The sequence below is a fragment of the Ascaphus truei genome, chromosome 4, assembly GCF_040206685.1.
Source record: "Ascaphus truei isolate aAscTru1 chromosome 4, aAscTru1.hap1, whole genome shotgun sequence".
NCBI classification, from domain to species: Eukaryota; Metazoa; Chordata; class Amphibia; order Anura; family Ascaphidae; genus Ascaphus; species Ascaphus truei.
The window spans coordinates 238,058,130-238,082,343 of NC_134486.1; the positions used below are offsets into that span (position 1 = coordinate 238,058,130).

At 42.9% G+C, this 24,214-nt stretch overlaps 1 protein-coding gene across 1 annotated transcript in view; it reads left to right on the top strand.

The window, feature by feature from the left end:
• AHCTF1 (AT-hook containing transcription factor 1) overlaps positions 1-24,214 on the top strand; it is a 76,853-nt gene that overhangs the window by 49,671 nt on the left and 2,968 nt on the right. The window contains exons 28-35 of the mRNA XM_075597069.1: positions 1,964-2,164; positions 2,487-2,898; positions 4,002-4,113; positions 4,951-5,033; positions 12,890-13,071; positions 14,225-16,043; positions 18,786-18,919; positions 20,427-20,539. Of these exons, the coding sequence (XP_075453184.1) occupies positions 1,964-2,164; positions 2,487-2,898; positions 4,002-4,113; positions 4,951-5,033; positions 12,890-13,071; positions 14,225-16,043; positions 18,786-18,919; positions 20,427-20,539 (3,056 nt within the window). The remainder of the gene's footprint in view (positions 1-1,963; positions 2,165-2,486; positions 2,899-4,001; positions 4,114-4,950; positions 5,034-12,889; positions 13,072-14,224; positions 16,044-18,785; positions 18,920-20,426; positions 20,540-24,214) is intronic.

The window sequence follows — 24,214 nt, forward strand, 5'->3', positions numbered from 1 at the left end:
TGTGGTTGATTTAAAAATATCTTTATTGAATTAAATGTTAAAATATTGGTGCATGGAGTGGAATAAAAAGATCAATGGACACACTGTCTGATGACTCAGAGTGTTTCACATATAGTGATGACAACTTGTGTCTAATAGCTGGAACATTGCCAGCTGTAGCAGGTCGCTACCATTGATTAGACCGCTGTTAGCAGTCTAGAGAGGACAGTGTCAGACGTGCTAATAGATGAGTAGTTGCATTCCCCCAGGCCAAAAGAGGAACGTAGTGTACACAGAGACGGATTAGTTTCAATTGCTATTTGATATAGCCTAGATCAGCAGAGTATGCTGCATAGTTAGGAGGGTGATGGTCTGTGACTTTGTTGGAAGACTCTGCTAATTGGCAAGTCGGCTGTAACTGTTCTACCTAACCCCTGTTAGGAGTGTACAGCTTTGTCTTTCTTATAGTGGACCCTTGTATTCAACCCCCCATGCAAACAGTTACTGTGGAGAGTAAATTCAGAGTTCCACAGATGCTGGGGTAAATATCCCTGCTGGCTAATTGTCAGCTGGAAGCATGAACCTTTGTGTGCACAGAGTACTTTCCTGGATAGTATGCCTGTAATCAGATTAAGTAGATGGCGTTCTGAACCATTCACCTCAATAATCGCAGCCTTGTAATCGCAGACTTCTGGGCTTGAAAAAGCAGCAGACGTGAAACGATCGTCGACCAGGGCTCTTTTAACTTATGGACAGTGTCAGGTTGCTTCTTAGGGGGTAGACTACACTTAGTTACAAGGCTGCGATTATTGAGGTGAATGGTTCAGAACGCCATCTACTTAATCTGATTACAGGCATACTATCCAGGAAAGTACTCTGTGCACACAAAGGTTCATGCTTCCAGCTGACAATTAGCCAGCAGGGATATTTACCCCAGCATCTGTGGAACTCTGAATTTACTCTCCACAGTAACTGTTTGCATGGGGGTGGAATACAAGGGTCCACTGTAAGCAAGACAGAGCTGCACACTCCTTACAGGGGCTAGGCAAAATACCTGCAGCTGACTCACCCCAGCATCAGTGGAACTCTGAGTCTACTGCTCACAGCAACTGTCAGCATGGGGGGTTTAATACAAGGATCCACTATAAGAAAGACAAAGCTGTACACTCCTAACAGGGGTTAGGTAGAACAGTTACAGCCGACTTGCCAATTAGCAGAGTCTTCCAACAAAGTCACAGACCATCACCCTCCTACTATGAAGCATACTCTGCTGATCTAGGCTATATCAAATAGCAATTGAAACTAATCCGCCTCTGTGTACACTACGTTCCTCTTTTGGCCTGGGGGAATGCAACTACTCATCTATTAGCACATCTGACACTGTCATCTCTAGACTGCTAGCAGCGGTCTAATCAATGGTAGCGACCTGCTACAGCTGGCACTGTTCCAGCTATTAGACACAAGTTGTCATCACTATATGTGAAACACTCTGAGTCATCAGACAGTGTCCATTGATCTTTTTATTCCACTCCATGCACCAATATTTTAACATTTAATTCAATAAAGATATTTTTAAATCAACCACACTATCCTACTACAGATAATAGAGTGCTACTTTAAACTGAGTTCTTTCTTTTCTCGTTCATTGCTTATTAAGTAGAATGAAAAAAGGTGGACATGGTAGTGTAATGTTTCAGAGCTTATCTTGTAGTAGGTATGTATTTTTGTAGGAAGGGAGAATGTTCCACATATCTGTAAACGAGAATTGCCATCTGAAGCAATTTAGCTCCCTTCTAAGTGAGGGGTTCACATAGCGCCGATGTGGAGTATTCCACCCTGATCCAGCGTTATTTGCCATTCAAGTCAATGACGACTATTGCCGGATCGTGGTACTATACCCCACATCGGCGCTTTGTGAATCTCGCCGTATGTATTATAAAATGTTTTACTCTTACTAATTGTTTGTATATAATTGACTTCACAGAGGGCAAAGGCCTTGGCTGCAAGCACTACGTCTTCTGGATTTACTGGTTTCACGCCTCAGTCTATTCTGAGATCCAGTGTTCGCAGCACTCCAATGGCTTCTCCTTCTGCATCACCGGGAAGATCTATTACTCCTCCTTTGCGGTCTAAGGAAACCAAAATCTCTTTCATGGAGGAGATGAGTAACAAATGGGCAAAGAGGGTAAGTTGCATGAAATGGTTCTCCGGGGTCTGCAAAAGCAGTTTCCCCCCCAAAACGAAAATCATTTTCAGTCGGTTGATGGATACATATCCCCATTTACACACGCGCGCACATACATTCATGCATACATACACGTACACACACATATCTATATCCCAACACGTGTGTGGCACAGGTAACATGATGAAAATGTGTCTAATTCTGCTGTCTTAAATGTTAAACGGTTGGCAAAAATATGTGACTGATTTTACAAAGTACTTTTGACTGTTACGATTTCTTGTGCATTTTAATTCTCACTCCTCTTTCCTCTTCCTTGTAATAGGTCTTAGCAGCTGATAGAGATGTGCTTGTGGAGTCTCCTGTACTAAAATCGACTCCAGACACACCGTGGTCAGGTAGCAGAGTTAAAATTACCTCATTCTCGCTGAACAGCCCTGCCAAAGACCACGAGCAAATGGATGAATCCTCATCTGGAATCCAGGGCAGGGGCCCAATCAAAATGGACATCTGCAGAGAGACTAGTAACGTGTCCGCAAAGTCAGACCAGACTACCCTGGAGTATCATGATGCTCCGGCACCAGATGACTTTGAAGAGGATGTAATCACTTTAACCAACAAACCGCTGCATCTTAATACCGAAGAACCTGTGGATAAGGAGATACAAGAAGCAATAGTTACTGAACAGATTGCAGAGATGCAACCAACAGAGATGCTGGAATCAGAAGAGCTGAAAGGCATGTCTATTTCTATTAATTTTTTTCCTTTGCTCCATGTCCATACATTTGTTACCTGATTGAGCATATGATGTGCTTCAAGTAGGAATGCTACACTCTTAGGCCTGGGACATAGTAGGGTGAGCCGTGCTGAGCCGTGAGCCCCCTGCACCTGTCATCAGCGCGGCTTTAGCAGTATTTTGGAGAGACAGGCAAATTTTAAAATTTGCCGCTCAGGGAAGAGGAGGAGCGGTCACGTGACCGCTCACATCCAATGGGAGCGAGGGACTAGCCCCGCCTCCGGCCTGCCTCTGCCCCGTCTATGCACCGCCCCCAAAGCGTGCTCACTGCCTCGCCTGCCAGGGCACAAAAAAGCTCCAGTTTGAGCAGGCGAGGCAGAGCAGAAGCGCTGATCAGCGCGGCCCGAGGCCCCATGCCCGAGGCCTTATCGTGCAGTGCTTCTTGGAAATGTTAATGGTTTATGTAAAGCAGCCTATGCGCACAGTTTGCAATTTTAAAATTATTTTATAAACAGGACAATGTTTCGACACCTTTTCAATTTTGTGTTTTACCTAGAGAACGCTTATTTTATTTGTTTTCTATGACCTTCCTAACATCCAAGATTGGATCCAAGCCGTAGGATGTTCGGTTGGCCCGGTGTTTCAGTTTTTAAGATATTTACAGCTGAATGATTGCTCTAAAAGTGTATTGTTCACACTCCTACAATTTTTGACAACTGTTTCATCATTTAAGGGTTTGCAAATTCATACCCAACAAAATATATCAAACTATCCAATAAATACTTTTGTCACGGACTAATTGCTGACTAATAACTGAAAATATAATAATGTCCGATCCAACGTTTTAGCGTTAAGGCCCAAGTGTTCCCGTAAAACAATTACTGGGTTTTCTCCAAAATAGAAAACTATTGAATTGAAGGAATTTCATAAGCTGGTTTTTGAGCAACACGAAAAGTAAAAAATGTCTCAAAAATAAAATTGAACCGGCTATATGGGGCCTATGTAAAGGTATGCCATGCTTTTGCCTGTACTCCTGACCCTTTGTTCAGATTCTGTTTTATCCAGGGCGGTTTATAATGACTATTGTCAACTTCTGTTTACTAGTTTTTGGAGAAGAAGCAGAGATTGAATATCTTTCACTTCCTGAGAATGGGCCTAAAGTACTTGATCAATCGACCGCCGTGCAAGATACTGAATTAGAGCCAGCTGATGAAAGGTAATAATGTAAATGTTGACGTTACTAACACAAAAAATGTACTTTTCACACACTTTGTTTCAGCATGCTGCATTTTTTATGGCCTCATGTTAGTACATTTTAACAGAGGAATATTGAGGTAGAGTCCCTCAATTACTAGTGCTACAAAGCATATGACCCACTTATGAAAATGAATACTGCATCCGGATCACTTGTTTAGAAATGCTGTGTGGAGCTATATGAATTAACCCCTAGTTGGAACACGATCTGGCAAGGAAAAAAAGGGATGTCTGGGGGAAGTCCTAGGACCCACCCAGACCCCTTATATATAAATCCAGCAACTATATGATCCAGTGAACCTGGGGAAGCTCCCACTTTCAAATAGTAAACGTGGTGTACTCACATAAGTCCATTTTCTCATCCGGATCTGTGTGCTCCTTGCTGTGTGTAGATACAAACGAAAATCACCCTTGCCGAGGGGGGAAGGATGGATCAGCAGGCACAACTGTGCAGGAAAGAGTTGCAAACGGCTGGACTGTGCTGAAAAATGCTTTATTTAAACATGGATTTAAAAACCAAGAGGAGGGGAACAGACCCCTGCACCTCTAACGCGTTAGAGGTGCAGGGGTCTGTTCCCCTCCTCTTGGTTTTTAAATCCATGTTTAATTAGAGCATTTTTCAGCCCAGTCCAGCCGTTTGCAACTCTTTCCTGCACAGTTGTGCCTGCTGATCCATCCTTCCCCCCTCGGCAAGGGTGATTTTCGTTTGTACATTTTAAAACTGTTATTGGGCTTTAAAAAGTAAATAAATCTGTATGTACCTTGGTGAGTAAATGTATTTGTTTTCATTTTTATAAAGAGTCTTGGAAACATCAGACACAGAGGGATCACAATCTGAGATTGGTGACCAAGCATCGGAGTCATCCGTTACGGACGCTGAATGTAAGTAGCACTCCAAGGAATGTGTTAATGTCTGTTCCTCCCCAACTATGTATGTATATCTTTATGTACTGACCACAGTGTACTCAGCGCTTTACAAAGACAATACAGTACAGGGAATTATCATACAATAAGCACAACAAAGTCGGATAATAAGAAAGTTAAATGGCTATTTGGATTATTAAAGCAGTATTTCCTCTTGCTCAATCTTCCTTTAAATAAATGCAGCAGCCTCTTATATTTTATGACGGCAATTATCTAAGCTGCTGGTTAGTCCATTCTCCCGTGATCGATTGGGGAAGATCCTGCTTCCCAGAGCACGCAAGAGGACGTTGTGGTTTCTGAAATGGTTACAATAGCAACCAGAAGAAGCATAATATATTAAAAATCATTAAAAAAGGTAAAGTGACAAATATTTTTTTTTTTTAAATGACGTATGATCTATTACAGGCTAACACCGCGATAATCCTTTCAATTCTGAAAGAGGATTGGTTAATTGCTAAGCAATAGACATTCAGTAAAAAGCCAAATTTTTTGGCCCCTTGCCAAGTTTTCAATTCTAGCAAATCCACTTTTGCTTGCCATACAGTGAGTGAGAGCCACGCTCAGAAAGGGGACAGGATAGGAGGCACCAGCCAGGAACTGCGTGAGAGCTGTAGTATGTTGGGGGGGGGGGAGGAGAGGGGGAAAACGTGGGTGTGTGTTGGTTAATTGCTTACCTAATGCACCACATTGGTGTTTGTGCTTTAAATTGGAGGTTGTAGGGAATTATTGAGCCTCCAAGCACTGAGCTTTCTGACTGAATGCGGTTTAGCTTGTATGGCATTTATAACCAGAAATAGTTAAGTGTACAGAAGTACAGTAAATTGTTAGCACTTAATACTCTAATTGCAACAATGAGCAGGATTGAGAATGCCACTCAATGCACATCTTGCCACATGTATGTGCACTTGGAGCATACCACTGTGGGAAGTGTGAGCAGATGGTCTCTTTGGAGCCTCAGATTGCTGATCTGAAGAGGCAACTTGCAACATTGAGGGACATAGACAATTTTGAAATGAGTTTATTGCTGAGCAGGCCCTGGCTGGGACTAGTGGTGGAGGTGAGGATCAGGAAAGAGGTCCTAGTTGGGTAACAGAAGGGGAGACCGAGGGAAGAGGCAGGCCAGTAGGTGACTCTGTTATTAGGTGGGAAGAGAGGGTAATCTGTTGCCATAACCACATTAACCAAACAGTTTGTCTCCTGGGTGCCCGGGTTCGGCACACTGCAGGTCGTGTAGACAGATTGTTGGAAGGGGTTGGGACTGACCTGGCAGTCTTGGTACATGTTGGCACCAATTACAAAGTTAAAGAAAGATTGTGGCTCCTAAAAAATATTTCAAAGATCTAGACCTCAAGCTTAAGGCAAGGACTTCCAAAGTAGCATTATCAGAAATATCAGTATCATGTGCTACTCCAGGGGAGGCAGTTGAAGCTTAGAGAGATTAATGCATGGCAAAAAAAGTGGTGTAGAAAGGAGGGGTTTGGTTTTTTTAGAGCACTGGGTGTCCTCTGTGAGGTACTATATTTATAGAAGGGATGGATTGCACCTCAACGAATAGGGCTCTTCTGTTCTAGGTGTCAGGATGTTAAAAAGGTTGGAGGAGATTTTATACAAGCAAGCGACATTAGACTAGACAGAATAGATGGGAATGGGGAAATAGCAGGAGGCCATGGAGTTAGAGTTGGGGGAAAAGGTGAGTTTGTGAAACAGGGAGGCACCCATATTAAATACGGATAATACTAGTAAACTTCTAAATACTAAATGCAATGGGAGTAGAAGGGCAGGAGCATAACGAAACCAATAGCACAGATGTTTAAAACTTGAAGTGCTAATGCAAATAGCCTTATATTTTTAGCTCGACGGGATAAACATGATAGGCATTACCGAAACAACATGGTGGGATTAAACTCCTGACAGGGCAGTTAAAGCAGGAAAACGGGGAAAATACTGTACTTTTTTTTTTTTTTTTTAATCTCGTATAAGAATTTTTTTTTTAAACATGCTGTTTTTCTACAGCAACCATTTAGAAAGTCATATACACTTCCTATTTTGTAACGGGCTCTCACACACCTTTTTGAGGTCTGGCCTTTGTAACCTTTGGGAACAAAGTATCACAAATAGATCTGTTGCTGTCTTCCAAAAAGCAGACTGTTTATTACGCTGAAAGCTGTAACAATGTGTTATACTTGGTAATATAATGTTGCATATCAGCTGCAGCATTTTAGACTACAGCACAAAGTTAGAATGCGGGCATTTTGTTAAGCACACAATCAGGATTTGTACAGATTTATAACCGGAGCATCAAACAATTGCCAGCTTAGGTAAGAATGTCAAATTATACATTGTTGCGTGCTTTACATCTAAAAATAAGGGGGGGAGGGCGGTGGAGAGGAGAGAATCAAGCAGATAGAGGTGGTGGAGTATGTTTGTATATTAAACCGGGATTTAAAACCTTTTGTAAGGAATAAGGTTTGTGATGGGATTGATTACAATCTAAAGACCTTGTGGATAGAAATTAAAAGTGGAGTTAAAAATAAAAATTATATAGAAGTAATAACAAATCAAGCCGGGAAACACCGGTCATAACATGGTTTCATTTGAAATGATCAAAAACCATATTATTCGGGTTCAACAAAGACTACATTTTTAGGACAGTAGATTTTAATCAACTAAGGAATAATCTACAAGGAATTTATTGGGATGACCTTTTTACGGGCAGAAATGTGGAAGATAAATGGGCAGTCTTTTAAATCCTTGTTTGAGAAGTATACTTGGTGTATTCCTGTGGTGTTACAGGTTCCTGCTTCTCCTTTTTGATCAATATTCTCTCTCCATTCATATATTTCCATGTCGGTCATAGGGAGTAGGAAAATCTACAAAATGAATGGGGTCTTCTACTCACTGTAGCCGTGACCTTGAAGAATTAGAAGTCACCCGAGTCCAGGATCTTATATGCGCCTCCAACATTCTCGTGGCCTCTCCCAGCTATTGACCGTACTAAGTAATGAAATAAAGTTGGTTAAAAAAATAGATCTATGAAACATTGAAAAAAATGTATTTTGTAATTTTTCATAACTAGTCTCCTGAAGCGATCCTTTTCCAGAGCTGTTTTTACTAACTTTATTTTATGACTTGAAAATATACCCATGCGTAATATATAAGAAACCAGTCTAAACCACTGGAGAGTAGATAGGGGAAGAAACGGAAAGGAAGAGGCATTTAGATTCTTAATCAGAAGGGATGGGAGGCATCATATCAGAATTCTGAGGAATGTAACAAAATTTGCTAAATGGCAATTAAATGAACAAAAAATAAACGAAAAAAAGGATTCCAATAGAAAGCAAGATCAACCCAGACTTGTCTTTTATTCAACCTAGTCTACTATGTAACCCTCAAATTCAAGTGCATTCATAACAAAAAGATTAGGAAAGAATATAGGACCCTTTCAGTGTGAGAAGGGTATGCAAACTATTGGAGATAAGGAAAAGGCAGGCACTAAAGACATTATTTGCCTCTATTTACCAAGGAGGAATTAATTTCAAACATATTGCAAAGGAGAAAACTACAACCTCATTAATAACAAAGAATTGGTTAACTGAGGAAGAAGGGCAAAGTCAGCTTGATAAAATTAAGGAAAATGAAGCATCTGGTGCCGATGGCATGCACCCAAGGGTTCTTAAGGAGCGAAGTTCAGTAATAACCAAACCATTGTATTTAATATTCAAGAATTCCATTTCCACTGGCTCAGTACCACAAGATTGGTGTAAAACAGACGTGGTGCTTATATTTAAAATTAGACCTGTAAACCTGACATCAATAGTGGGGAAGCTACTTGAAGATTTAGTATGGGATAGTCAGGAATACCTCACGGAAAACAAAATTATTTGTAATAGTCAGCATGGATTTGTGAAAGATAGATCATGCCAAATTAGCCTTTTGTTTCTTTGAAGAGGTAAGTAGGAATGTAGACCAGGGTAATGCAGTTGATTCTACTTAGATTTTTCACAGGCTTCTGAGGTTGATGTACAAAATAAAGGCAATTGGTCTCCGTAAAAATATTTGAACCTGGATTGGAAACTGGCTAAAGGATAGACAATAGTTTTAATAAATGGAACCGTTTAGGTTGGGCTAAAGTTGTGAGTGAAGTACCTCAAATTTGGATACTAGGACCACAGTTTTTTAATGACCCTGAGGTTGGCATAGAGAGCAACGTCTCTATCTTTGCTGATGACACTAAATTGTGTAAAATGGTAAAATCAGAGCAGGATGTATATTCTCTCCAGAAAGACTTGTATAAACTGGAAACTCTGGCCTTTAAATGGCAAAAACAGATCAATGTAAGGTTATGCATTTGTGAATCAAGAATAAACAGGCTGCTTATAAATTTAACGAGGCAAAATTAGGTCAATCCCTGATTTAGGAGTGTTTGTAGACAACAGACCTGGCAATAGTGCCCAACCTCATACAGTAGCTGGCAAGGCAAATAAGATCTTATGCTGCATTAAACGGAGAATGGATGGAAGGGAAGTAAACCTAATTATGCCACTTGATAAATCATTAGTAAGACCACACCGTGAATAGAGTACAGTTTTGTGCAACACCATCAAAAATACATTATGGGGCTAGAATAAGAACAGAGAAGAGCTACCAAATGAAAGGGGATGAACAGTCTGACTGTGGAAAGGCTAGCTAAATGAAATGTGTTGACATTAGAAGAGGTGTCTAAGACAGGGTTTCCCAAACTTTTTTTTTCCGTGACCCGGTTATTGTTGAACTTCTCCTTCGTGACCCACTAAAAATGTTATCGCCTATACTGGCCTATAGGGCCTGCACAGACGCACACACAGCCACTGATATACACACACATACAGCCACTGATACACACACAGCCACTGACACACACACTGATACACACACTGATACACACACGCAGCCACTGACACACGCAGCCACTGACACACGCACACAGCCACACAGACACTGATACACACACACACTGATACATACACACTGCTACACACACAGAGACACTGCTACACACACAGAGACACTGCTACACACACAGAGACACTGCTACACACACAGAGACACTGCTACACACACACAGAGACACTGCTACACACACACAGAGACACTGCTACACACACACAGAGACACTGCTACACACACACAGAGACACTGCTACACACACACACAGAGACACTGCTACACACACACACAGAGACACTGCTACACACACACATAGACACTGCTACACACACACAGAGACACTGCTACACACACACACAGAGACACTGCTACACACACACAGACACTGCTACACACACACACACACACACAGACACACACACACACAGACACACACACACACTGCTACACACACACAGAACCACTGCTCCACACACACAGAGACACTGCTACACACACACACACAGAGACACTGCTACACACACACACACAGAGACACTGCTACACACACACAGAGACACTGCTACACACACACAGAGACACTGCTACACACAGAGACACTGCTACACACACACAGAGACACTGCTACACACACACACACACACACACACTGATACACACACACACACACACACACACACTGATACACACACACACACACACACACTGATACACACACACACACACACACACACACACTGATACACACACACACACACACACACTGATACACACACACACACACACTGATACACACACACACACACACACTGATACACATACACACACACACATACACACACACACACACACACACATACACACACACACACATACACACACACACACACACACATACACACACACATACACTGATACTGATACACACACAGGGACAGGGACACTTGGGTGGGAGGGGGGGACAGTGACTGGGTGGGTGAGTGACTGGGTGGGTGAGTGACTGGGTGGGTGAGTGACTGGGTGGGTGAGTGACTGGGTGGGTGAGTGACTGGGTGGGTGAGTGACTGGGTGGGTGAGTGACTGGGTGGGTGAGTGACTGGGTGGGTGAGTGACTGGGTGGGTGACTGACTGGGTGGGTGAGTGACTGACTGGGTGGGTGGGTGAGTGACTGGGTGGGTGAGTGACTGGGTGGGTGAGTGACTGGGTGGGTGAGTGACTGAGTGAGTGACTGGGTGGGTGAGTGACTGGGTGGGTGGGTGAGTGAGTGGGTGGGTGAGTGAGTGGGTGGGTGAGTGAGTGGGTGGGTGGGTGAGTGACTGGGTGGGTGACTGGGTGGGTGGGTGAGTGACTGGGTGGGTGGGTGAGTGACTGGGTGGGTGGGAGACAGTGACTGGGTGGGTGGGAGAGTGACTGGGTGGGGTGACTTACCTTGCCGCCGGACGCTTTCCCCTGCTGCCCCCGATATCCCCTGCTGCCCGGGACGAGGGGTGGGCTTGGGGACATGGGAGGTGGGCTCGGGAGGGGGTGCCACGGGAGGTGAGCTCGGGAAGCTGGCCATGGGGGGAAGCGGTCCGCAGTAGGAGCTTGTACTTCCCCCTCCGTCCCACGTAACGTGCAGGCCGTAGAGGAGCTGTTACTTCCTCCTCCGTCCCACATTGGGAGTGGGGGGGAGGAAGGGAGCGGGCCCTGCTTGACCTGCGCACGCGCGCGGGACCGCGGGGCGAATCGCCGCCATTTTTTTCAACTTGAGTGGGGGGGGGCGGGACACACCGTGCGGCCAGCCTCGCTGCGACCCGGCAATTTTGGTTCCGTGGCCCGGTGCCGGGTCGCGACCCACCATTTGGGAAACGCTGGTCTAAGAGGATATGATTACTGTATATACAAATATATTCAGGGTCAATACAAGGAGCTTTCAAAATAATTTCATTACGAGGACGTACAAACGACTGGGTCATCCCTTAAGGTTGGAGGAAAGGGGGTTTCACCAGCAACAAAGGGAAGGGTCCTTTACAGTAAGGGCAGTTAAAATGTGGAATTCATTACCCATGGAGACTGACGGCAGTTAAAATAGATGTCTTTAAAAAAAAGGTTAAACATCTTTGTGGAAAGGTATATAAAAATATATAAAATATGTAAACATGGGAGGGATGTTGATCAAGGGAGAAATCTGATTTGGCATTGTGAAGCAATTTATTTTTCCCGCTATGAGACTTCATTCACTGGGTTTTGTGTTTGCCTTCCTCTGGATCAATATACGGTAAATTCAGATATAAGCATAAGTATCTGTTGTCTAAATTTAACATAGGAAATAGGTTGAAAAAAAGACACGTCCATTAATTTTAAACGATATAATTATGTAGCTGCAATAAGAACCAAGTGCATTATGGATGATATTTAAGGATAGTTTCCATCCCTGCATATTACCAAGTATTAATGCCTTAGGTCTGGGACATAGTACAGTAGACCGTGCTGAGTCACGCTGAGCAGATGCACTTACCCCCTGCATCTGTCATCAGCGCGGCTTAAGCAGCCGCTTCCGCATGCGTGCGGAGGCTCAGGTATTTTGAAGAGACAGGCAAATTAAAAATTTGCCGCTCGGGAGCGGGGGAGCGGTCACGCGACCGCTCGCATTTAATGGGAGCGAGGGACTAGGCCCGTCTCCCGCCACACCTTCGCCCCGCCCCCAAAGCGCGCTCACTGCCTCGCCTGCCAGGAAACAAAAGAGCTCCAGTTTGAGCAGACGTGGCAGAGCAGGAGTGCGGTCAGCGTGGCCCGATGCACCATGCCCGAGGCCTTAGTCTAGAGAATAACAGACTACATGTGCTTTTATTTAAGAACCACAAGGGACATCGGCAAACTGTTTAATATTTGAAATTCTGTCTTTCTAGCTGTGATCAGTATTGACGATAGTGATGACATTGTGAGTACTCATTCAGACAATCAAATAGAAGAGGCTCCAGAGGAAGAATTAAACGGAGATGTTGAAGTAGAAATACTGGCAGAAAAGGTTTTGCTGGTTGAAGAAGAGCTTGCTTCCACAACCACACTGGCTCATTGTCTAGAAGTTCAAGTAAGACCATGGTTGACACCGAATACTTGATTAAGATCTAACCTCGATTTTAGCAGCAGTCTGTGTATTTTCTCTCCTCTCTCTCCCTCCCTCTCCATCCTATCTATATAAAATGTATTATTCATTTAGAATTTGCCTGAAACTAAAATGAGGCTTGGCCAGAAATGAGAGAAATAAGAAATGGTAGAACTTCAGTGGTGTGTAGTCCGCAGAGTTTCCTTTTTAGTTAAGAAAAATTAAAGAGGCTTCAAAAGGTGCAGTATAATCATAGCTATGAAGAAATCTCATGTAGGTCCTCAAGATATTACAACTTACAACAATAATAATAGCATGTTCTTGTATAGCGCAGCTAGTTTTATGTAGCGCTTTACAGACATATTTTGCAGACACAGTCCCTGCCCTGTGGAGCTTACAATCTTATGTTTTTGGTGCCTGAGACACAGGGAGATAAAGCTGCTGCGCCTGGTGGTGCGTGTACAGCTTAAAATCGCGATCTGCGGTCTGTAGGGAGCTATGGGGGGGGAGGGGTGCGTCCATAATAATAAATAATAATTATAAATAAAGCAAGCGGCAAGCAAACCAAAAGATGCAGAGTTGGAGCACAACAGAACTCAATTACTACACACACTGTTTTTCCCCCTAATTAGTTTGAAATAGCTAGTATGCCATTGGCCAACAGTAGCTGCGTTCCTATTGGCCCATGCCATCTCCCCTCGTATTGGCAACCAGCGCACCATGTGACTGCGTCGCCGCACGGGAACACAATCTTGTTGTATCATCCCCTGCTGGCTGACGCGCCACAGCGCCTCCGTGAGCCGACACGGAAGGGGACACTGGGGCCTGCCGGTACCGAGGTGAGTGACTGTTGTGCGGCGTGTGCACCACCGGGGACCTGGCCTTATGCTGATAGCATGTGTTGCTTTTGAAACTCACGACTGCGATTTTGTGAAGTTTGCATTGCAACTTCAATCTGTTTCCATAGAATTAATATGCCTTTAAATTGTACAGTACTCCAATATATTTACTGCCTAAGAGTGGCAGCTAAAATGTTAGTTTAAGTAATAAATGTTTTAACAATGCAGCTATTTGTTGCATAAACTGCTAATTTAGTATGAATACATGTCTGTAATGTTGAAATCTGTTGTTTTTTTAGATCATAGAAGAAAAGGAAGTTGATATGCACGTGGCAGAGCCAGAACCTGAAATGGTTAACTACCAGGAGTTGACGCCAGCTGGAACTGTCGAGCTTGACTGTAATATTGAGAATATTATACATCACTACAGCTGTGAATTCACTGATGTCAGAGACTCTGTGGAAAGCGAAATAGACGAAGTGGAGGAGGAGCATTTTATATCCCAGAATAATTTTACTTTAATACTTGAAGGTGATGCTGGAGAAGAGGAGGTGGAAGAACTCGAGCAAGACAACATTGATCAACCTGAGCCTGCAGCCTTAGACTCTCCTGAAGCGTATTGTGCAATAATTGATGAAAATGTTGATAATTATAGAAGTGCAATGAATCATGAAGAGCTTGCTGCAAAGTCCGTCTCTCCTGTGTGCTGTGACCCAGACACCAAGATTATGGAGACATTTCCTTATGTGCCTGAACCAATTAAGGTAGCCATTGCAGAAAACCTGCTGGATGTCATCAATGACAACGTGAATAAAGAGTTTACTGCAGAAATTAATAGCGATTCTCTTTATGAAAATGAACCAGTGAGTAACTCCCGAGCTGCTTCAAAGACCCCCATGAAGAGGGCAACGCAAACAAACGCTGAAGATGTTGACATCGACAGCGTTGCTGAATTGGTAACACCACCAAAGAAACCAGATGAGCAAAAAATGAGTGATCCGAGTGTCATTCCGGTTTTACCAAATGTAGATAAATCTGTATTAAGGAGACCTCTAACCCCACGTAGGAGTGTAAGGAAAGCTTCAAAGTTGCTTGAAATTTCATATGTTGATTCTGAAGAACCTCCACTCCCAACAACCCTTAGGAGAAGCTCAAGAAAAGCCAAAGAAAATAATACAGAGGACTTAAAGAATGCTCTTTCTACAGTTCAGGATGAAGGGCTATCTGTTAGTACAAGGAGAATAACCAGGAAGGTAAAGAACGCTGCATTTGAGAATCCTGAACGTACACAAATGGAAGAGACACTTGTAGAAGAAACATTGGCAAAGCAGCCCTCTACTCCAACTAGAGCACGCAGAGGAAAGGAGTCAACCTCGCGAGAGCAAGAAAATAATGAAGGTTATGTGGATCAAAAGTTTGCTATGCCTCTTACTCCCACTAGAACTACAAGATCATCTAGAAATTTAACACTAGAGCTTGAAAACGTAACATTAAGTCAGCACGAAGAAGCCAATGAGAATGAACACCAGATTCTGACCCTCACAAGAGGCAGACGGGGCAAACGTGTGGTTAATGAATTGGTCAAGCATTTTGAGCTCAATTCATCTCAACCTGCAAACAAAGCAGATATTGATGCACCTCTTTCTCCAAAGAGGGCATCTCGGAGATGGACAATGGATAGATCAGAATATAAAACCATTGAGGAGAATTTGAAGGCACCTGAGCAAACTCTGGACACTCCTAGAAAAAGGTACAGGAGGACCATCGCTAATAAAACTGATACTGAAGAACCCGCAGATGTTTCTGCAGGAAACTTTGAAGAGCTTGCAGTCCCCAGAAGCTCAACAAGGAGGACCCACACATCAATAATTGTAAACCAAAGTAGAAAGGGTAAACTGCTTCCTGCACCAGATGAAAGTCTGGAGGAAAGGTTGCAGTTACCAAAGAGCCAAGATCGATTGCATCATACTGAAGCTGCTAAAGTTTATGGCGAACAGCAGAGTACTCGTGTTACAAGGACTAGATCTAGCAATGTCTCTTCATTCCCAGATGTTTCTGCTCTTGGAAATGAGTCATTTGTGTTCTCCATCCCTACAACAAAACTTAAGAAAGCGAAAGGTATTTGTTCTTTTCACAAGCCTATACAAGCCCTCCTCTGATCGCCCACTTTCTAGTTACTTCTACAAAGATTAACTGTCCTGTTCTTGAAACTGCAGCACAGTTATTTTGTTTAATGTTAACCACCTTGGGCCTAATGACTTGCAGGACCTTATTGTAGTGTATTTCTGGGCAATCTTGGATGCCTAGGTTAACTAACCACTTTAGTGCCAAAAGGGCATGAAACTTATTGCATGCATGTTTGGAAATTAAGTTATGTATTTCTTCATGAAATATTTCAAAACTCTGATTCCCCTAAAATCTCATACTGTAAAATAGTACTTTATGCACTGAATGCACCATACAAAAAAATAGGTTACATTAATAATTTCCTTATACGCCGCACTAGAGATCACCTAAATCTATGTTATGCGACATCCCATAATTTCGGCAAACTGCTGCGTGTTCATGTCACTCGCTCTATACTGACAATATCCAGTGCAAAATGAGCTGTCACGGCATGTTATCATGGGACTACAGTGTATCCCTGGGTTGATGTGATGTAGGTGATTGCTGCCCGTGATGTCTCAAGCCTATTGGTGGGAAGTTGCGTCGCGTCATCAATGCGCGACGTCACCATCAGTGGTGTTTACATTACAATCGAGGTTTCATCCCACGTAGCTATGCCGATGCCGATGCTCTGTCCTGATTGGTCAGAGGTTCCGTCGCGTCATCGAGGCCAGATTTCAGTTTCGACTTTGAAGCTTCAAAGTCGAAACTGAAATCTGGCCTCGATGACGCGACGGAACCTCTGACCAATCAGGACAGAGCATCGCAGGTAGCTACGGCAACCACACACATAACAACGTGGGATGAAACCTCGATTGTAATGTAAACACCACTGATGGTGACGTCGCGCATTGATGACGCGACGCAACTTCCCACCAATAGGCTTGAGACATCACGGGCAGCAATCACCTACATCACATCAACCCAGGGATACACTGTAGTCCCATGATAACATGCCGTGACAGCTCATTTTGCACTGGATATTGTCAGTATAGAGCGAGTGACATGAACACGCAGCAGTTTGCCGAAATTATGGGATGTCGCGCGCTGATGACGCGACGCAACTCCCAGCCACCAGTGTAAGAGGAATTTTGGCACACATGACTAGAAGTACACAGATATGTGACTGACCATGTGACTTGACATGGCCAATAAGTGCCTTTTCCTCCCTGCTTCTGAAGTATAGGTGGGATACATTTAATCTGAGGACCAATCAGAGTCTGTAACCAATTAACCAATAGGGTAACAATAAAGTGTATAAATAAGTAAGGGAATCACTCTGTCTTTGCCCCCGATGAAGCCACTACAGGTGAAACATATGTAGGGCAAGCTAAGCGTTACCACCTAGTACGCTGGCTATATCGGAGAGGTCTGTTGCCTAATTCCTCTCAGAGTGTTACGGAGACTTCATTAGGAAGCACAACACTCTGACTACTCCTTAATCATTGTATGGTTCAGGGTTCACAGTACAAGACACATACTTTGTGATCTTGCATCAACTGCTATTGCTCACCATGACAGACCCACAGGCTCACTAAATTTTGAACCTGACGGTCTGGCACATATGTGTATGTATACCTGATTCACTACAGTATCTACTTGGTAAACCGAGCGTACACATCTATTCAGGTTAAACCCATCACCACCATTTAGGAGTAGTTTTCAAATGACACAATATTGTAGCCAAATCACTACCACCTTTAGTATAATTATATAGTTGTGGGACACTCTAATTGACAATAGTGGTTTTTATCTACACTGTCAGTTTCTATTAGGTACACAGCTAACCTCTCCGTTTTTATTTAAATCATTTTAATTACTTTGGTTCACATTACTGCTGCAATAAACACATTTTAATTGTTTATCAATAAATATTAAGTTTTAACATAGATTTAGGTGATCTCTAGTGCGGCGTATAGGGAGCTTTTCTTTATCTTTTTGATCAACATTAACCTCTTCCCTGCCAGCACCACCTATACACTTTATTGCAGTGTTTGTTCCTATATCACATAGGTTATAACATTTAGGTTTTCCCTCCTTTCACATTAGTATAGTGCAAGGTGCACACATTATGACCTTTTGGTCATTCCACCCCCCCTCTACATTAATAATTTGCTTCACTTGCATATTACTTTCAGGTCGCCTCTGAAAAGTGATCTTAATTGCAGTGATTTGCCTAATGACAAATGCCCTTTCCAGAAACAAATCAGACACATTTAAATATGTTATTAACTTTTGAACATTTCCTTTCATTTGTATTGAGTACTTTAAGGGGGGGGGGGGTTGATTGTGAATCTTTGCACCAAGTAGAAGCAGGGAAAGTATTGAAAAAGTCAAGTTGTAAAAAAGAGGAGTGTGATTTTCTTTTGGCACAAACATTTAAAGTCTGCATCAAAGTGGGGTTGACAAATTGCAACTTTATTTCACAGAAACTATATTTGAGATGGGTGTAAATGGTTACTGTTCCCATATGTGATTTGTATCCAATTGCTTTGTAGATCAGTTGCTTCTCATCACGTATGTACCAGATATTGAGGGCATCAGATTCAAGCCACTTTTTAAACAAATGTCGTAATTTTCATAGCAACTGTAAGAAAGGACTTTACAAAGTAAATGTCATTCACTTTATAGCGCTATTTGTACCACTCCACTGTACCCTGTAAGTAAGGTCTTCCTTTTTGTTCCCTCTTTTAGCTGATCAAGTGACACTGCCTGTGCTTCCTGTTCAACTGGAACCAGACATGTCTTCCCTGTTTGTCTTCTCTCCAGCTGCTACAAGGACGCGGAGGACAACTAGATCCAGTGCTCCTGAGATGCTTAAAGCTAAGGTCTGCATCGTGTTCTTTGCAACCATACTATATATTATGCTGTTGTTATTGTGTATTTGTTATATATTTGAACTTGCAAATTTCATAGAATGAACAAAGGAATACAGCTGTAGCAGATGTTGCTCCAGCAGGAGAAGCAGCCATTGTTTTTGATTCAACCGCGTGTCTGAAGGCAAGGCTAATGAGCTGTTTCACTTGCGTCTGCATGCCAGCGGGTGCAATGATGTCTGCTACATCTGTACGTTACAATAAATCTGCTACGTTTTTAGTGGTTCTACATATTAGCAAATGTGTAAGATATAGCTCCAACCTAAAAATAGGTATATACTATCTTGTGGTGGTTCAAATGTCGAGACTGATCTGATCACTGGTTCGTTGTGTATTATGAGCAAATATTACTCCTCTTTTTACCAGTAGCAAATTAATAATTAGATTGCTACTTTTGTGCCATTTTTACATTTCTACTAGAAACTGATAATTAAATATGAATTGCATACTCCTCCCTCACATTTTTAAAAATAACCTGGGTAATAGTAAAAAAATCTATTGCTGGACTCAACTAATTATTTGAAACAGAGTATCTGCTTTTATCCGTTATGTTTTATTAAAAATTGTGCTTGAAAATAAAGTCCAAAACGCTCAATTTTGGTTCAAAATAAACAAAGCCTTGGTAGTCTTTCATACAGGCATACCCCGCATTAACGTACGCAATGGGACCGGAGCATGTATGTAAAGTGAAAAGGTACTTAAAGTGAAACACTACCTTTTCCCCACTTATCGATGCATGTACTGTACTGAAATCATCATACACGTGCATAACTGAGGTAAATAACGCATTTGTAACAGGCTCTATAGTCTCCCCGCTTGCGCACAGCTTCAGTACAGGTAGGGAGCCGGTATTGCTGTTCAGGACGTGCTGACAGGCGCATGCGTGAGCTGCCGTTTGCCTATTGGGCGATATGTCCTTACTCGCGAGTGTACTTAAAGTGAGTGTCCTTAAACCGGGGTATGCCTGTATATGTTGATCCTTAAATATGCTTTAAAAAACATTCATAAACGGTTGCATTGTCACTCATGTGTCTGCAAAATGTACACATTGTTCCTGACTATATGCTTATTATGCCTTCTTTTAATTGTGTAAAGTGACTTGGCTGTTTGCAAGCTTAACCCTTAAGTATCCTTAGGATGCTTAGTAACATACTTTCGGCTGGCTCCTGCAGAGCTCTTGAAAACCCCTGAACATTCAGGGTTGTCGCTATGTATGCCAGAAGGTCACTGTGATCTCTATCCTTCAACCTCATACTGTCCTTCTGATTCCTACATAGCTGGAGGGAGTGGAACTGGTTGACAAAGGCATTTTCTTGGCATTTCTTCAGATGTGGTTTCTTGTAGTTCTGACCCCAGCTTTTCTTAAGTGAAAAGAGCAAGGCTTCGAGCTCTGAAGCAAGGATGGTAGAGCAATCATTTGTGATCAATTTTTTCTTTTGTTTGCCTTATTCTCGTGTAGGATTTGCAATTTCAAGAATCAAATGAAACCAGGGAAACTAATGTTCCAGAGGTACCGACTTTAAGAAATCGAAGAGGTAGACCTCCAAAACACAAAACTAAGAAAGATGGCAAGTAAGTGTCTGTTCCTTTTTAGATTTATTTCTTCTGATTTTATCACGGGGTTCGCATATCCTGCTGCTTAACCTCCCATCGGGCACAAAAAAATTAGCAATAACTCCAAAAAAACACCACACACACCTCGATTATGCTGCCACCACAAAGAATAATGTGAATACTTACCCTAAGGACTCAGGTCCCCTGTTACTAGAAAAATATGTAACACAAAAACCCAATGTAGCAAAATGTGCCCAATAATGCGGTTAATCTTGTCAAAAAGGTACCAGGTTCAATTAGAATAATATATAGGTTCAATTATGGCCCAGAGACAGTACTTATTAAACCTAAAATGTCATATATGAAAGTGCACAATTCATTACAGAAAAGGAATGTTACAAAAACATACATTATATAGACACACAGAATGGGATATAAAAAAAACACAAAATGCCTAAAACGTTACCGCATACTATACTCGAGAGGTCATGAGATTGAAATATGAGCATTCCTGTTTTATTAGTATAATATCCATCTCAGGTGAATTCTGGTTTTGGTACCATCAGACCATTGCTTTTAAAGACTCGTCATTTTTCATTTGGCAAAACCCGGAAAAACTTGCCCACCCTTTGTGGATATGACTTGTCTCCTACTCATCAATTTTTCCTTGACCATTTTATGGTTGGAGAAGAGAGGAGGATAACCTCAAATGAATCTGAGTAAAATACCCCCATAACTCTCCTGATTACCCCTAAAATAATGCTACACACATTACATTTTGTATGATTTTGTAGATATCATTTTTGCTAACGCAACTCCTCGTTTTGAAGGGAAACACATCTGAAATGCAAGCCAAGACACCATGTCATATTTACAATCAGTACACTTCTATATTTTGACTCGTCACAAATCAATCTTTAATCCAAGTGAATTGCACCAGATTTTCATTCTTGCATTATGGGGGATCTTCAATAAGTAATATACAGACCCTCTGGCTAGCAGACAAGGGACCCATGATTTTTTATGAAGCCCACTTTGACGATACCATTGCCAAATCAGGTCAAATCTCTGGTACATCTGTACACTGTTACCAGTCCTTTAATTTATTTATAACATTTATATAGCGCCCTTATACAGGGGGCTGTACATTATTTGGTAAAACAAGTGTGTGGTTACATATAGATTATAGAGTAATTGTTAAGATGTAATTGTGGTGGGGTGGGTAGGGGTGGGATCATTATGGTCAGGCTATGGGTTAGGTGCATTGAGAACTTGCTTGGTTGGGGGTCAGGTCTCTGGATTTAGGCTGGTTGGTCGCATTGTCATCGGTCTGACTGGAGGCAATTGGATCGGTGGGGTGGATGACTTCGAAGGGTTTTGGAGAGACTTTAGGAAGGGGTGAGGGTAGATCATAGGTGTTGGGGCGGGTGGGGCGAAGGAGGTAATGCATTATGAGGTTATGGGGGATCATGGAATGTAATTGAGAAGAGTTTTAAGTTGCCCTCTGAAGATGGGAAGGGGGCATATTAGATGTGGTGGGGGAGCTTGTTGCAGTACAGGGTTGAGGAAGGCAAATGATGGGAATCAAGAGGATGCTGAGGGGGTTGGTTGTGGCAGTCAGGGAACGACGACTAGAAGGGGTGTAGCGAGATGTGCTGAAAGGTAAAGGGGAATTTAAAGAGGGAACATTGTTGGATGGGTAGTCAGTGGAGTTGGAACAGGGGTGGTGTGGGCAGCGCGGGGGAGAGAGGTGTACGAGCTGCAGCATTTTGTATTTGTGGGGGAGGTATGGAGGAGTAGAGGGGAAGACCAAGAAAAAGGGAGTTACAGTAGTCTAGACCAGTGACGATGAGAAGTTTGGCCGAGGATAGAGAAATGAATGGACACGTGTTTCTTATATTGTATAGGTGGTAGCGACAGGTGGTATTGATGGAGGTGATGTGTTGGGCAATGAGGAGGGAAGGGTCAAAGGTGACTCCAAGGTTGGAGGGGGAAAGGAGATGATGGGGATTAGGGAGGAGGAAGCAGGAAAGTAGAGGACTTCAGTCTTAGCTAGGTTAATTTGTAGGAACTGGGAGGACATAACAGGTGGAAATGGAAGAAAGACAGGCAGAGATGCTGGTGGAAAGTTCAAGTGAGAATAGTGGGAAGAGAAATAGATTTGGGCGTAGTCTACAAAAAAATGGATGTTGAATCCAAGAAAAGATGAGGTGAAAAAGGGGGCCAGTGTAGAATCAAAAGAGGAGAGGACCAAGGACGGAGCCTTGGAGGCTGGTGGATGGAGAGAAGGAATTGTTGAAGAGGACCTAGTAGGAGCGGTGGGAGAAAGAAGGATGAAAGCCATGAGGGCAGTGTCCGTGATGCCAAGATTGGTGAGGGTGGAGATGAGTGAGGTGATTGTATTTCTAATCATATTGCTTTTCATTGTTTTATTGGCCCATTAATGCAGACACCTCACAGGAGACCGAAAAATAGATTTTTATTTTTTTAATTAAGCCCTTGGTTTCTGTAGTTCATACAGCTTAACAGATTTGTGTCTCGAATGACGAAGTGGGAAATTTATTTGTTTTTGTGGTATATCAATTACCTTGAACCATACAAAAATGGAACAAACGGCAATATGCCAGTTGTCCCAATCTTCAAAAGTGGGGACAAAAACACTCTCGAACTACAGGCCAATCTCTCTTCTCCCAATACTATCTAAAGTCATGGAAAAATGTGTTCACTCCCAATTAAGCGATTACTATACCAAGACTAATTTCCCTACCCAATTCCAATCTGGCTTTCGCCCCAAACACTCCACAGTAACTACCTTCCAAAAAGTGTGGAATGGAACTGAGACAACTCACTGGTGCAATATTCCTAAATTTTTGCAAAGGCTTTTGATGCTGTCTAATGTTACCTTGCTTAACTAACTCCAGTGCTCTGGTATAGGAAAGCATGTTTTAAACTGGTTTCATTCCTGCCTATCAGATAGATCCCAACATGTCTATCTCAGGCTCTAACTCCAACCCCTTGGATATCACCTGTGGTGTCCCGCAAAGCTCTGTTCTGGGGCCCCTACTCTTCTCAGTGTTCATCAATGATCTTCCTACAGCTTGTACGGGAGCTTTAATACACGTCTGCAATTGACACAATCTTATATGCACACAGCCGTAGCCTCACCGACCTTGGACACATTCTTCAATCTGACTTTTTGAGTTTTTCAAGTTAGATTGGTCATCACTTGAGTCTAGGCGCAAAGTTCATCTTTCCTATCTTGCCTTCAAATACTTTCTGGGCAAGCTACCCGTCTATCTGAACAAGCTCCTCACCCCCTACCACATGCAGCATTTATCTGAGATCTGAAACCAAGACTATTCATGGTCCCAAGGTTCAGCAAAGTATCCGGCCGCTGCTCCTTCTCTTACCGTGCACCCCAAAACTGTGCCTCCTGTCCTGGCGCTCCCTTCTCCCCAGTCCCCTTGGTGCGGGAGATGGGCGCGGGGGCGGGCAATGGTGGCTGTGCGGTTGCTGGCGGGCAGGGGGAGGCGGTGGAGCCGCCTGCTTGGATCGCCGTCCTTTCCTCTCCCCCGCCGCCCTCCTCCAGTCACTCACATCCGTCGCTGCCTATAATTCACTGTGTGGCTGTGTGTGTGTGGATCAGTGGCTGTGTGTGGATCAGTGGCTGTGTGTGTGGATCAGTGGCTGTGT